Genomic DNA, 14,857 nt, shown 5'->3' on the forward strand with positions numbered 1-14,857 from the left:
GATTAGTGAAGAAATAAGGGACTGGCTTTGCAGTCCATTGTTGGTGGGATAAATTGGCACGAGTTCACGTTTACAGGAAAACATGACCATCTTTCTAAATTTAAAATGCACGTACTCATGTATCCAAAGGGTTACAGCAGCCGTATTCCCAGCAGCCCCAGGTTGGAAACAATCCTGAAGTCCACAGAAGAATGGGCCAATGCATCATGGCACATTCTGCAACAAGAATACAATAATTCCAACTACACACAACTACATACCAGACTCAAAAGAGAACCAAAGCATTCTCTCTGTACAAGTTTCAAAATATGCAAAAGTTTCTGGTGTTAGAAGCCATGATAGGGATTGTCTTAGCTGGGGTCAGGGTGGGGCTTCTAGGATATTCTGTTTCTTGATCCAGGTGCCAGTGACATCAAGTGTGTGCCTTGTGCAAATTCAGTGAGTTGTACCCTTTCATTTCCACATTTTCTTGGATCTGTACTGTATTTCACTGGAGTTTATCTAAAGGAAAAAGGGCAGAGAAGAAATGCTGGGACAATTGACCCAGCCATTCCAATTGTAGGAGGCGATCCTGTAGATGTCCTTGTACATGGGCCAGCTATGCTCGGACATCACGTCCTGGCAGCTGGAATTAACCTGAACACCCTGCTGATTTAACCAGGGGTGCTTAAGTAAGTTAGGATACATTCATATAATGGAACATTATTCAACCCTTACAAGTCATGAGATTTATTTCTTGGAAATGACCAAACAGGGTTCAGAAGAAGCACGAAGACTGTCGTGCAAGGGCATGTTTGCACATGCACAGATTCTGGAAGGTCACAATGGACTATGGTGGCAGTCTGGTCAGTGGCCATTGTGTGTGCCCACATCCAGTCTGTCCACACCCATCTGAGCCTGTAGGGGCTGGTGCCGATGATGGCCTCAGTGATGTCTCCCAGTGAATGAATGACTTGTAGCTGTCTTAGGTTTACAAACATGCCACTATCCCTCTGATGCCACGTGGGACCAGCATCCAGGGCTTGGTGTCACCACAGCCTCGCGTGCATGTATGTGTGTGAAGAAAGGCTTCGTGGAGAAGCAGTATCTGGGTAGAGGTGAGAGAGGAATAAGGAGGGACTGGCATGAGCAAAGACCTGTCTGTCTGTCTGTTGGTCACATGGGCTAGACAAGGGAAGGATAGAGCCTTCTGCTTGAAGAGCCCTGGGCCTGCCTGCTGCCCAAGTTTCCAGATATTCCTGCTGTCTGGGGAGCAAGCGCAGAGCCTGATGTAGAGAAGCTCATGTTCCAGGCTCACAGCGAGCAGCTGCCATCTCTTATTCTACGGAGACACTCCAGCCGCATGACTTGGCCACACTGGCACGGCTGGGGTTTGGATCCAGGTCTGACTTCCAGGCCCTGCACTTGGCATTCTGCTGAGTTGTCTTCCTGCTGTAGGGAAGTTAGGGAGGGCTTCACTGAGGAGTCACAGTCTCACAGTCAAAGGAGAGAAGGGTTGCCATGTGCTGTGCATAAGGCACACCATGTGCAAAGCAGAAGAGGGTGACTTGACCCAACGTGGGGCTGGGGACTGTAGGCACAGAGTTCTGTACTGGAGCAACGGAGGCATGAAAAGGGATTTGGGGAACTAGTCAGCATGATGCAGAAAGCTCTGGCCTGGGGCAGTTATGCAGAGTCATGGACTCTTGCCTAAGAAGTGAGGTTCAGTCTTGGAACTACTTCGCTTCCAGCTGTGAGTTTTCATACCATTCTGGTACCATCTCTACGTTGAGAAGATCATTCTAGCAGTGAGATGAAGGGTGGCGGATGGTCAGCAGTGAGGCCGGAGGCAGGGAGATGTGCTGGGAGGCAGTTGGCAACAACTCAAGTGAGAGAGGATGGTGGCCTGGGCTGGGGCATGAGTGGGTGATAGAAGGCGCTAGTAACGTGAAAGATATTTAGGAAGGAGAAGGACATGAAGGAATTGTCAAAGGGAAGCAAGTGCAGGAAAGGGAAGAGTCCAGGTGACTCTGATCTCTGGGTAAAGTTTCTGGGTATCTGGTGATGCCCTTTCCAGAGGGGAGAAGTCCAGATCTAGATAGACTGTGAGTTCAGTGTCAAGGACATGGAATTAGAGGTGTCTGCAGGATGTCCAAGTTGACTGGGTGGGGCGTGGGCGGGGGTTGGGAGGGAGCCGTGTTTGCCTTTATTCGCTCATTCAACCAATGGCAACTGTGTGCCTGCACTGGGCCAGGCACCAGGGCTTCAGAGTGGCTCAGATAAACTCCCTAGCCTAGGGAGAGTTCCTTCTGGCGGGGAGCTTATTAACAAATAACTAAAATTGAAAAGCGACAGATCATGAAAGGTGCCGGGAAGGGGCGGAAAGAGAAGCGGAGAGGAGTTATTTTACCCCCCACCCTACCCCACCAGAGCAGGCCTGCGGGGAGGGGCAGTGCATAGACCCCTGGGCCTCACCCACTGCTTTACTAGCAGAAAGGGGAAGCCCTGCATGCTCTTGTGGCCTGTCCCTTGGGCCCTGGGCTTCTAGAGCTCAGAGCACAGTCTCCACAGTGCAGGGATGGGATCCTCCGCTTTCCCAGTCATTTGCTTTTAGGGCTGAGGACTCCTCCCCGTGGCCTTTGCCCCTCCGCTGCACCAACCCCGTATCTCAGCTCAGCAACTGTGCGCCCTGTGGGTGGATGAAGTGTTGTCCCACGGGGGTGGGGGTGGGGCTGCAGGTTGTAGGGGTACAAGTAAACACAGCCTGCAAGAACTTAGAGCTGCAGAAGTGGGTAAGCCACACCCAGGCAAGGGCAACTCAAGTACAGGGAGGGAGAAAGATGCCAGTGGGTCTCTCTCTCATTCAAGTCAGAGGACTTCTTGGAGGGGGCGATGCTGACACGGTGTCTGGGAAGAATGGGAGGGTGTCGCCAGGCACCTTTCAGGTCTTGGTTCACCCTCTCCCTGCCTAAGAGAGTGGAAACGAGCCCAGAGCTGCCTGGGAAGGAGCGTCAAAGGCAGACTGGGCTCTGGGCGCCCGCAGAAAGGAGCCGGGGATGCGGGAACGTCACCTGGAGCCAAGCCCGCTTTCGAAACTCCTCCCCATCAGGGATACGCTCCTAGGAGCCAACCAGAGATAAAGGAACGCAAACCACCAAGCAAAACCTGGTGAGATCTCCGCGCGGGAGCGATCCACGTCCGGGGCCCGCACCAGGCCGGCCGCGGGCGGGACCCCCTTAAGCACGCCCCGCGCCCCGCCAGCCTGCCGGCCCCGGGACTTCCCCCGGCCCTGGGCGCCGCCCCGCCGTCCAGCCGGGCTCCCGCCAGCGCTGCCGCCGCCGCGGCGGCCGGGACCTTTCCCCTACTTTCCAGGGCCTCAGGCCCCGCCCCCGACTCCGACCAAAACACGTGCCGCATCCCGCCCTGCCAGATCACGCCGCGGCCAGGCTCCGATCACGCGGCGCCCCGCGGCGCCCATTGGCCGGCGGCGCAAAGGCCGCGCGCGGATTGGCTGGCGGGCGCCCGGCCCCGCCCCCGCGGGGCGCGGTGTATTTTGGTTCCCTTCGCGCCACGCCCCCGCGGCCGCTCCCTCCGCGGCCGCCCCGCCCCTCCCGCACCGCGAGGGCCGCGCCGGGGCAGAGCGGCGCGGGCGGGCGGAGGCTCGCGCCGGCCGCAGCAGCTCCGGGTGGCCGCCGCCCGTGGGGCACGTGCGGCTGCAGCCGCGCGCCGAGCTCCCGCCCCGAGGCTGCTTTGTTGCCTCCGGGCCGCCGGCACCATGCACACCGCGGGCTCCGGGGGCGCGGGCGACGCGCGTGCGGTGAGTGAGCGCCCATCTGAACGAGGGGCGAGGCGGGGACGTGCCGCCCGTGCGGGGCCTGGGCGCGGGGGCGCGGGGCCCGGCCGCATCCGCACCCGCGTCCGCACCGGTGGGGGCCCTTGCGGGCTCCGGAGCCGGGAAGGGCAGCGGCCGCGCGGGGACGCGCCGGCTGCCCGGGGGCGTGTGCCCCGCGCCGCCCTGCGCGTAGCTTTGTCTGGCGTTTCCGCAGCGGCCGCCGGCTCCCGGCGCGGGGCTATTTCCAGCCATGACGTCACCGGGCCGTGCGAGGAGGCGGCCGTTGGGCGGGGCGCGGCTGGCGGGAGAGCGACACGCGGGCGGCGGGGGTGCGGCGAGCGGGCGGGAAGGTGGCACGCGGGGGCCGGGGGCGGCGAGCGGGCGGTGGGAAGGGGTAGGGGGCGGGGCAGGGGCGGGGCGGGCGGGAAGGTGGGCAGGGAGAGGGGGCCGGGCAGGGGCGGGGCGGAGCTGAGATGGCCTGTGCAGGGGCCGAAGCTGGCGGGAAGGTGGCACGCGGGGGAGGGGCTGGGCAGGGGCGGGGCGGAGCGGGCGGGAAGGTGGCGCGCGGCGGGTGGCGAGCGGGCGGTGGGAAGGGGTGGGGGCCGGGCCGGGGCGGAGCGGGCGGGAAGGTGGCGCGCCGGGGGGCAGGGGGCGGCGAGGGGGCCGGGCAGGGGCGGGGCGAAGCTGGCGGGAAGGTGGCACGCGGGGGGCGGGGCAGGGGCGGGGCTGAGATGGCCTGCGCAGGGGGAGGAGCCAAACTGGAAAGGTGTTGGGGCGGGCGAAGCTGGAATGCAGAGGGTATTCAGGGACCGGGACGGGGCGAGGCTAGCCAGGTTGGCGGGATGGCACCCTCAAGGAGGGGGCTGAGTGCGCTGAGGTGGGGCTCTCTTCTCACCCAGGCCGCCGGGTGTCGGGCCTGAGGGCTGCAGGGAGTTGGCGGCCTAGACCCAGGACCTTGGTCATGGAGACTCGAGCACCCTGAGGGCCTGAGAGAGGTGTGGGAGCCCTGTGCGCCTCCAGAACAGACCTCGCGCCCCTGGTGGTCCAGCGAGCAGGCAGACGGCAGCCCCATGTCTGTGACCTCAGGCTTCCGAGGCCTGGGGTGCAGACAGAAGCTGGGTCAGAGCTGCACTTGCAAAGGCTGCTACGTTCCGGGCGTGAAGTGGGGGAGACCTGGCGCTTGGGCGAGCCAAGTGGAAACGTGTATCCTCATAGATGTAAAGGGTCTTTGGGAAGAGATCCGTTGCTTCCAGTTGCTTTTCTTCCCCTTCATCCCTCCCCCTGCTAAAAGGACCTGTGTGACCCACAGGAAGGACATCTGTTTCCTGGGCTGTGCTGGTTTTTTAAAATTTTTTAAATTCTTATCTTCTCTATCTTATCTAGCCTTGTGGCAGTAAGGAGTTACTGAGTGTTCCTCACAGTCTGAGGAACAAGGCTCAACCAGCATGAGCTCCCCACTTCCTGGCACCCATGGAGTTGAGCCACTGGAAACTTCTGTGTATGGTGATGCCCTGACTTGAGAAGGCCGTGCTGAGTGCTTCAGAGAGTTGGCAAAAATGCATCTGTAGGGACACTCTTCTGGTGGCTTTGCCAATTCTAAAGAACCATGTGTCCTCTTAGCCAACTGAAGAGTTGGTGTCAGTTTCTCCTCTTGGCTGGACAGTGTCACACTGGCCACTTTGGCTTACACCTGGGGGATTCAAGTCTTACTGATCATTTACCAAAGGAAAACACACAAACTTACCTTTTCTTCAATATCAGGGTTTTCCATGCTTGCCATTCAAGTCCAGTCATCTTCACTTTTCAGAACATTGGTTTAAAAGTGAAATCGTCATCAATGTTCTGTTGGCATGTTTTCCTGGAATACAGATTGTGTTGTGCGTGGAGTATCGTGTGTGTGTTAAAGTGCATAGTGCAGGCGCCTGGTGTGTGTACCCGTTTTTCCCATTGGGGTTACCCTCTCTTTTCCCCTGAACTGAGAAGCCGTTGTGTTGTGTCGCCTTCAGGTGGACATCATGGACATCTGTGAGTCAATCCTGGAGAGGAAGAGGCATGATAGCGAAAGGTCTACATGCAGCATCTTGGAGCAGAATGACATTGAAGCAGTTGAGGCTCTTGTTTGCATGAGCTCCTGGGGTCAAAGATCCCAGAAAGGTGACCTATTAAAGATAAGACCCCTCACACCTGTTTCTGACCCTGGGGATGTCACCACCACTGTGCATGTGGACTCAGCCTCGCCTGAGCTACCAAAGGACTTCGACTCATTATCAACTCTGGTAAGAAGTGGGGAGGAGAACATTTTGTGTAGTGACTGAAGTATATTAAATAAATGTGCTGAAGAACTTATGGGTGGGTTCATCGGGCTGCTGGTAGGCAAGTGTATAACCTCCTCTAGGTGGGTCCTAAGGGCGAAAATTTCTCTTACTTACTGAAAATATGTTCTTTCCATTAATAGATCATAGCTTGCAGCCACAGGGTTAAAATGTTCACAAGACTCCTACAGATTGATGTGAGATGGTAAAATGTACTTGCTTCTCTGGGGAATTGCAAAGAGGGGGCTTAGCTTCCCCCCAGATGACCCATTCTGGGATCAGGATACGTGGGTGGCAGCTAGAAACAGCCTGTGCTTTGGCACCAGCCTTTATTAGCTGGGTTGAAATACTGGCCCCTGCTTCCCTGGAGCAACCCACTTCTACTTGTGTGAGCTGGGTCCAGTCAAGCATGGTTTTTGTTTTCCTAACTTGCTAGAGCTACACAAGGGCTGGTAGAGATGGCTTCTCAGCTTGGAGAAGTTGAGAATGGGCTAACAGAAGTGAAAATTAGAATCTGATTGTCTTAGGCTAGAGGCTTGCACTGGAAGGAGAATGTGGAAAGCAGATGTGGGAAGAGGGATGAGAAGGGACTTGTGGGCAGTGGAGAGAATTGTACAAGCACCTCGCGGAGGTATATGGCTTCAGCTCTTCTACAGGGAGGCTGACAATAAGTGGGAGTTGTTGGGTGCTGCAGGAGACGCTTGGTTCAGGCAGAGCCACTGGTGAGAGCATGACCTTTGGGGGATTATTCTGATAGGTTTGGTTTTTTTTTTTTTTTTTTTTTTTTTAAGATTTTATTTATTCATGAGAGAAAGAGACAGAGACATAGGCAGAGAGAGAAGCAGGCTCCCTGCAGGAATCCCAGGACCCTGGGCTCATGACCTGAGCCGAAGGCAGATGTTCAACCACTGAACCACCCAGGTGCCCCATTCTTACTAGTGTCTGGTAGGGATACTAGTAGGGACTGGATATGTGTGTGTTGAATGATTAGCACTGGGATTTAAAATTAAAAAAAAAATGAGAATCAAAAAATATTGTGAAAAGCTCTTATTTTGAATATAAATTTGCTTTCTCATTTGTGGTCCTAATACTTAATTGCTCAGTTTGGTAACTGTGCAAGCCCAGGGGTGGCACTGACATTCTTAAAACTAAGCAAGTGGATTGGTTTGGGAGAGATCAGGAAATGGGGAAAAGCCTGGAATGTAAAGTATCTCACATAGACTTGAAATCCACGGGGTGCTGTTGTGAGCAGGCTGAGAGGAGTCTTTTCTAGATAGTTTTTAAAGGCATTGGGGGCATTGTGATCAAAGTAAGTCCTTTTTAAAATTTAACCAAAACAACCTTTTCACACAGTTTTGTTTTTGTTTGTTTTTTTAAGTGCATGACTCCTCCTCAGAGCCCTGATCTTGTGGAGCCATTGACAGGGACACTTGTTCCTGCCCAAGTAACTGATTCCAAAGCATGCTTGGTCACGGCCGTCCCCCCAGCCTCCGCTGAGGCAGGCCAAGTGCCAAGCAGGAAAGTGGAGAGGGGCCTTCCTGGTTTGAAGCCAGGGCCACAGGAACCAGCCCCTGGCCCTTCCTGCAGGCCCATGGTGACGAGTGTCATCCGCCATACTGGAGGGAGTCCTGCTCTTGGCCACATTCCTGCTGCCCACATTCAAGAATGCCAACTTTCTGTCGACCCAGAAGGAGAAGCACAGTTGTTGGGACATACCACAGCTCTGCTGGACACACAACTCACAGACAATCTGCTGAACACTAACCCGGTGTCGTGTCAGCCTTGCTTGCACAAGTCTGGTGGCCTGCTGCTCGCTGACAGAGGCCAGCAGGCAGGATGGCCTGTCGCAATTCAAACCTGCTCACCAAAGAATTATGAAAGTGACTTGCCAAGGAAAGCCACCCCTCTGATTTCTGTCCCTGTCTCCGGTTCCCCTGTCTTCTGCCAAATGATCCCTGTGACTGGACAGAGTGGCATGTTACCGGCTTTTTTGAAGCCTCCTCCCCAGGTGTCTGCAGGGACCGTCAAACCCATCCTGCCCCATGCTGCTCCAGTGCCCTCGCCTGTGTTCGTGGGACCCCCTGTGCCTCAGGGAGCTGTGATGCTGGTTCTGCCCCAGGTGGCCCTCCCCCAGCCTGCCACCTCTTCATCCAGTGTAGTGGCTGTGGGGAGTCCCAGGTTCTTGCCCCTTGCCCCTGCTCCAGTGTTCATCGCCTCTGGTCAAAACTGTGCCCCTCAGGTAGACTTTTCCCGACGGAGAAATTACATTTGCAACTTCCCAGGCTGCCGGAAAACCTACTTCAAAAGTTCCCACCTCAAGGCCCATCTTCGCACCCACACAGGTGAGTACACGGCAGGTAGGGCATCGGGACACCAGATCCTGTGTTTAAGAAATGCACCCTGAGCCTTCCTTGAGTGGGAGGGAAACACAAGAACCACTGGAAAAGGTGGAGAGCTGGCTGTTTTTCTTTGGCTCTGAAAAGCCTTCATAGTCTTGTAGGGATTGGGGTTCACATTAGTACACCCATCACTTTTTTCTAGAATGTGCCGTGTGCTCATCCCAGTATGTTAAATGTAGTGTAGTTCTAAGCTCGTGGTCCTTTGATACATTTTTAGGGTGATGCTCGTGTTATTTTCTCTTTACGTTGCAGTAGACTTCTCAGGCTTTTTGCATCTTAGAAAATGTGCACTTCACATTCTGTAAACATGAGTAACTGTAGGGAAAGGAGGGTGACAGTGGGTTGTAGAATACAGCGTAGGAAGGGCTGGACTGCAGGGAGTTCCTGTCGTCTTCCAAAATACATTTCAGGTTGGGACGCCTCGTGGCTCAGTGGTTGAGAGTCTGCCTTTGGCCCAGGGCATGATCCTAGAGTCCTGGGATGGAGTCCTGCATTGGGCTCCCTGCAGGGAGCCTGCTTCTCCTCTCTCTGCCTGTGCCTTTCTCTCTGTGTGTCTCGTGAATAAATAAATGAAATCTTTAAAAAAAAATACATTTCAGGTTGATGGTTTCTAGTTAGCACGTGATCGCTCTAATCGTGGCAGCTCCCACTCACCAGATGAAGCAGAGTCTAGTATTTAGGTGTGACAGTCACGGCTGCATCAGAGCAATGGGTGCCCATAAAGGGCTCTATTTTTGAGGGAAGGAATTATTCCTTTTACGAATCTTCCCCCTGCCCCAAACTTATAACAATGAGAGATTTATTTTTATTTAAAAATATGTTTTGAGGGGCACCTGGGTGGTGTAGTCGGTTGGGTGTCCAGCTCTTGGGTCACAATCTCAGGGTCATGGAATTGAACCCTGCATCAGGCTCCATGCCCAGCAGAGTCTGCTTGAGACTCTCTACCCCTCTCCCGTGCACATGCTTTCGCTGCCTTTCTCAAATGGGTCTTAAAAAAAAACAAAAAACTTTTGAAATGTGAGATTCGTTTGACAGGTTTGGGCCCTGACATGTATCTTAGGTGTGGCAAAAAGAAATGGAGAGGATTTCTTGACTTTTGAACACCTCAATACCAGGTTAACAGGACATTGCTTTCTTAGATTTTGAAGAACAGAATTTAGAGTCAAGACGTGCTACTGTTCCACTAGGAGGTCGGCCTGAAGAACGGAATTTAAAACTGACGTGGGTTAACCCCTCCAATAAGGTGCTGAGCATTTACGTTTTCTTTAGTGTCTGTTTTCTTCCCTTTTAGGAGAGAAGCCTTTTAATTGCAACTGGGATGGCTGTGATAAAAAATTTGCTCGTTCCGACGAACTCTCTCGCCACCGAAGAACTCACACTGGGGAGAAGAAGTTTGTGTGTCCGGTGTGTGATCGGCGTTTCATGCGCAGTGACCACTTGACAAAACATGCCCGGCGCCACATGACTACCAAGAAGATCCCGGGCTGGCAGGCAGAGGTTGGCAAGCTGAACAGAATTGCCTCAGCAGAGAAACCTGGGAGCCCCCCAGTAAGCACGCCAGCCTCTGTGTGAAAGGTCAGCCAGGGAATTGCCAATGGGAGTTTCAAAGCATTTTTTCAGGAATGGAACTGATGGTTTTCTCTCAAAAAAAAAAAAAAAAAAAAAAAAATTAGGGGGTAGGAGAAAGTGGGGAGCTGGTTCTGATGAAAGTATGTTAGCTTTTCCTTTTTGGTTGGGACCCTGTTCAGTATCTTTTGTAGTTTCAGAAGTTTTTTTGAGGAAATGGAAGAAAATTTGATCATCTGAATCACCAGCATTCAAACCGACGTTTCGGCAATAAAGTTTACAAAATCTGGATTTTTACAGCCTTTCTATTCATGTTTTGTAAAACTGAGACAGGGTACAAATTTTTATACTGTTTTTTATTAAAGTATTTATATTGTTGGTATTCAAATCACCTAGATAGGTGATCTTATGGTCTTCTTTTCAGATGGTTTTCGTAATAACTCTACTTTTAGTAAATTTGACATGTTTTTCAGCCACCAAAAAAATAAAAAAAAAAAAACAACAACCCACAAGTCTGTAATCAGGCTGTTCAGATCTAAGAATTTTTTAGAACCAGAACTGGTTTGAATAGGGGCTACTTAAATGGGGGAGGGGGAGGGGAAGAATTTGCATTTAGCTTTTTCATAGCATTTTCAAGAAATTCCAAGCAACAATTCCTTTAAGGCTGTAGCCCGAGGAATTAAAATTTTGGTTAAGTAGAACTAGTCATTTACCTATGTCCATGGTGTGACTTGTGAAGAATGTGCCCCAGAGGGTCATTCAGAGTACCTGAGAAATACCTGGTGAACAGTGAGCCGTAGGATCTGAGTGTCTGTGTCTTTGGGGGCCATTGCTCTGCTGAGAGCAACCTACTCAGTTTCCTGTTTGTACCTCAAACACCAAAAAAAAAAAAAGATAATGTAAGCACTCAAATCCAGCCACTTTGTTAATTGTCTGTTGACTTCTTTTGCTGTGGCCTTAACAGTGTTTTGTGGGTAGAGTATCTTAGAGAAGAAAATGTCCTTATTGGTTGGAGGAACTTTCCACTAAAAATACAGTTTGTCTGAGGTGAAGTGTACATGCAGAGAGTCCAGCTCCAATATTCGGATGTCATTTATTTGTTAAGTGTTAAGGACTATAGGAAATGTAAGTAACGCTAAAGGCAGTAATACTACTCAGCTTTTCTTTCATTCATTTTATTTGAAGGAAATTGATTAAACAAAATTACTCGGAATGAGGTGTTTTGCAGTCTGCTTAGAAAATAGACCCATGGTACCACTTTGAATCGTGTGATCTCTGGTCTTAATTCTACAGAGACCGCAGCCCCAGGGTCCAGGAAGCCACTGAGATTGCTTGCGTTGGGCGGCTTTGGGAATCCAGGCAGCACAGCTCATGCAAGGAACGTAGGAATGTTGCACTGCTTTGTGAGCCTGGGAACGGGTTTTTATTGTATATGTATTTAGATTTTGTCTTTGTGTCTTAGTTGTTGACGTTTATTTTTATTAAAATAATGGTGAGGTTGAAATATGGAATAAATACAATTAGGTTTTATGGTAACCATCACCTGGTCAGTCACTGTGTCGCCTGATATCCAGTAAGTTGCACCAGCTCCTAATCGACATACGTGTCTGAGTGCTGGCTCTATGTTTAGATGGCTTTAATATTTTTGGACACTTCGTAGTTGAGTTTCCCCTGCAGGCCATGGGATGATACAGTTGCAAGAGAACAGTGATTAAATGTATATAGCTCACATTCTCCACCGCCCAGTCTTTTCTCCCACTTATACCTGAAATCAGTGTAAGCATTTCTGACTATGTATATGCTGTTGAATGGCATTAAATTTGGATATTTTTCTTAATTATGCAAAATATTGGAGGTCCGACTAATGTTCTGGTGGATAATACAAGGTCTTTGAATACTGGATTACTTGTCACATTAAACTTCATTCTCTGAGCGTGGTGTTTCTAAAGAATAGATGTGTTAAAAATGGTTTTGATTTACACTTCCATTTCCTGATTAGATATAGAAATACCTTCTGTAAACGACTCCCGTTTGTTGATTGAAAGACCGTAAATTGGGAGAGTTTCCATCTGAAAAATACTGTCCTGGGCACCAGAAGCCTGGTGTGATCTCAGCACGGAGGCCCTCCGCCGGCGGCTCTGGGGGTCAGGAGCAGGGCGCGTGCGGCAGCCTCCCCCGGTGCACTTTATTGCCTGATCTTTTTTGACTTTGAGCCTTTTTAGTTAGTTTCAGTAATAAAATTTAAGACGTTTTGGAATTACGTTTTATGTAACAGACTTTGACTTATTATTTAAATATGTGTGATGTAATTTTTTTCTTTGAATCCCATAAACCTTTTTTGATTTGCAAACCGGACTCGTGTCCTATGTTATTCAGCTGCACCGGAATGTACCCAGTCTCTTCTCAGAAAAGAGTTGGGCCCTCCTTAACCCTCCTCTCTGTTTCCTGGGGCTCCCTTTAGATTCCTTGGAGGGTTCTATATGAAAGATATGTGCAAGGAGGCTGCCTCTGTGTGACCCCTCTCACACCGGTCCAGTTGTCACAGGATGGGACTGAGTGTGCTGGGTAACCTGTGACAAGAGCTGGCGTGGGAGGGAGTCTCTCCTCCCACTCCCCACCCCCCATGCCCCACCCCCGGCCCAGGCTCTACAGGTGTCAGAGAACCGTGGTCTTCACTCCCTTTTGGAGGCATGTTCTCTCTTGAGCCTGCTCCAGCTGGGACTTTGCATCCACTGCTCACTCAAGAAGCGGAGACTTCCAGCTCAGGCCTTGTCCGCCAGCAGCTTTGGACAGAGCTGATCGCCCCCTACAGGCCACACTCTCTTGCTTTCCTCGTGCTGCACTGTCCGCTCCTTTGCTGGTCGCCCCCCTTCTCCCTGACTCTTTTCCTACTCACCTCACAACCATGGTGGTCTTTTCTAGTCTTGGGCCTTAGATAGAAAGACCCTCTCGACCGTGGAGACCCCTGTGTATCTGCCCTTTGCGCGTCTCCCGTGAGCACCGAGTACCATACCCAGCTGTCTACTTGATGAGTGTCCTCTCAGCATCGCAAACTTCACCAAGCTCATCTTCTCTCCCATGCTCACTTTCCTCACAGTCAATCCCACTGTCTTTAAAAAGAACAGTGAGTCCATCCAGTGTTTAGGTGTAAAACCTTGGCATCACCTGGACTCCTCCCTCACTTGACGCTCAGTCTGTCGCAGTCCTGTGGACTCCCTGCCTTCCAAAGCTGGCCACCCTGGGGTGTGATTCCCAAGGCCACACTGCTCCTGGTCGTGTGTGCATGTGGCAGGGACGGGGTGGCTTTGCATTCAGCAGTCCCCCTGGAAAAGTCTTTCCAACTCCAAACATCTTTGTTTCTGGGGAACAGCCACAAGTGTGGTACCTTCAAGCTTCATGAATTTGTACTTGCTGTTCTTCCTCTGTTGTCACCAAGGTTCTGCTTCCTTGCTTAACATCCACTGTTCCTGTGCTTTCCACTTGCCTTTTTGTTTAGGGACTTCTATGGAGAGGAACTTGAGACATTTTCCTGAAAGCCAGGCCCTGTCCTGGGAGAAAGCCCAGGTACCGGGACTCCCCACCCTAGAGGGGTGAGACACAGTCCCCTTGAAGGAAGGCTCATTCCCAAAGGCCTCTTATCAGTCCCTAAGAAGCTTGGGTCCCAGTGGGTTCCAGGATTGTCCTGAGCTGGCTCTGTGGCTTCTTCCCAGCGTGTCTTGCTGAGCTCAGAGGACAAATTGGCCAACAAGCAAGATGATAAAGGGGAAACAAGATGCCACAAGCTGAGTACTGAGGAGGTAACACATGTACGATGCAATGACAGTCATATATAGTGACAGTGCTCACATGTCCTCCTCAGCTCTCAGTATGCAGTTCTGATGGCAGCCAGGGAGCCTTCCCAGGCACCCCTTTTCTGGACTCTGGAGCCTACAGGTTCTTTTTTTTTTTTTTTTTTTTTTTTTTAATTTATGATAGTCACACAGAGAGAGAGAGAGGCAGAGACATAGGCAGAGGGAGAAGCAGGCTCCATGCACCGGGAGCCCGACGTGGGATTCGATCCTGGATCTCCAGGATCGCGCCCTGGGCCAAAGGCAGGCGCTAAACTGCTGCGCCACTCAGGGATCCCTACAGGTTCTGTCTTGAAGTCTAAAACTTGTATTTTTTGGAGTTTTATTGCAAACCTAATAAACTCACTGAAATACAGACTCCCATATGACGGGGATCCTATCACATCCACCTACCCACCCATCCATCCACCCATCTACTCCCTGTCCACCCATCCATTTATCCACCATCCAACAACTTTCAATGAACTGTCCTGTTGGAGCAGAAACCCAGAGATGAGTCGTTTTAGTTTCTGCCCCCAAAGAGCTCATCCTGCGGGTAAGATGTGAAAACATATGAACATTTCACAGAATAAAAGAGGATCAAGGGTCAGGGAGCACTGTGCAGTGAGTGGCTGATTGCCTGTACCACTGGAAGGTCTCCTGGAGGAACATGGGAAGTAAAGGTGAAGGGAAGGTCTTCCAGCTTCCAGGCCCTGGACCAGAACAGCAGCTAGCGCAGGACAAAGATGCCAATGTCCAACCCCCTCAGCCCCAAGGCTCTAGGTGCCAGAGGGTGGAGTGTGAGGGCCCTGGTGTAAGTGGAGGGGCCACTGCCGGGGCGGCAGCCTCATGCCTTCCCTAAGGGCCAGGCAGGCATCGCTGAGGGTTCCCCAGGGCAGGTGGGAGTAGGGAAGCAGCCCACATCTGCTGCAGACTCACCTG

The 14,857-nt window shown here is 51.9% G+C and overlaps 1 protein-coding gene across 8 annotated transcripts; it reads left to right on the forward strand.

Moving 5' to 3' along the window:
- Positions 1 to 942: 942 nt before the first annotated feature.
- KLF11 (Kruppel like factor 11) lies at positions 943 to 12,438 on the forward strand. 8 transcript variants are annotated; one of them, XM_038560763.1, is made up of 4 exons: positions 943 to 1,097; positions 5,818 to 6,087; positions 7,502 to 8,465; positions 9,814 to 12,438. In XM_038560763.1, the coding sequence occupies exons 2-4, from the start codon at positions 5,827 to 5,829 to the stop codon at positions 10,092 to 10,094; spliced, it is 1,506 nt and encodes a 501-aa protein (XP_038416691.1). In that variant the 5' UTR covers positions 943 to 1,097; positions 5,818 to 5,826; the 3' UTR covers positions 10,095 to 12,438. The 8 variants fall into 8 exon arrangements, with proteins under 8 accessions (XP_038416691.1, XP_038416685.1, XP_038416689.1 ...); XM_038560757.1 differs by lacking the exon at positions 943 to 1,097 and adding an exon at positions 2,298 to 2,771; XM_038560761.1 differs by lacking the exon at positions 943 to 1,097 and adding an exon at positions 2,859 to 3,147.
- The last annotated feature ends 2,419 nt before the right edge of the window (positions 12,439 to 14,857 follow it).

This window comes from Canis lupus, chromosome 17 (genome assembly GCF_011100685.1).
Source record: "Canis lupus familiaris isolate Mischka breed German Shepherd chromosome 17, alternate assembly UU_Cfam_GSD_1.0, whole genome shotgun sequence".
Taxonomy (NCBI): Eukaryota; Metazoa; Chordata; class Mammalia; order Carnivora; family Canidae; genus Canis; species Canis lupus.

Coding starts and splice junctions, on each gene's coding strand:
- KLF11 (XM_038560756.1), top strand. CDS start 4,882: ATGTCTGTGACCTCAGGCTTCCGAGGCCTGGGGTGCAGACAGAAGCTG. Junction 6,088..7,501: donor TCGACTCATTATCAACTCTG/GTAAGAAGTGGG, acceptor TGTTTTTTTAAG/TGCATGACTCCTCCTCAGAG. Junction 8,466..9,813: donor CCATCTTCGCACCCACACAG/GTGAGTACACGG, acceptor CTTCCCTTTTAG/GAGAGAAGCCTTTTAATTGC.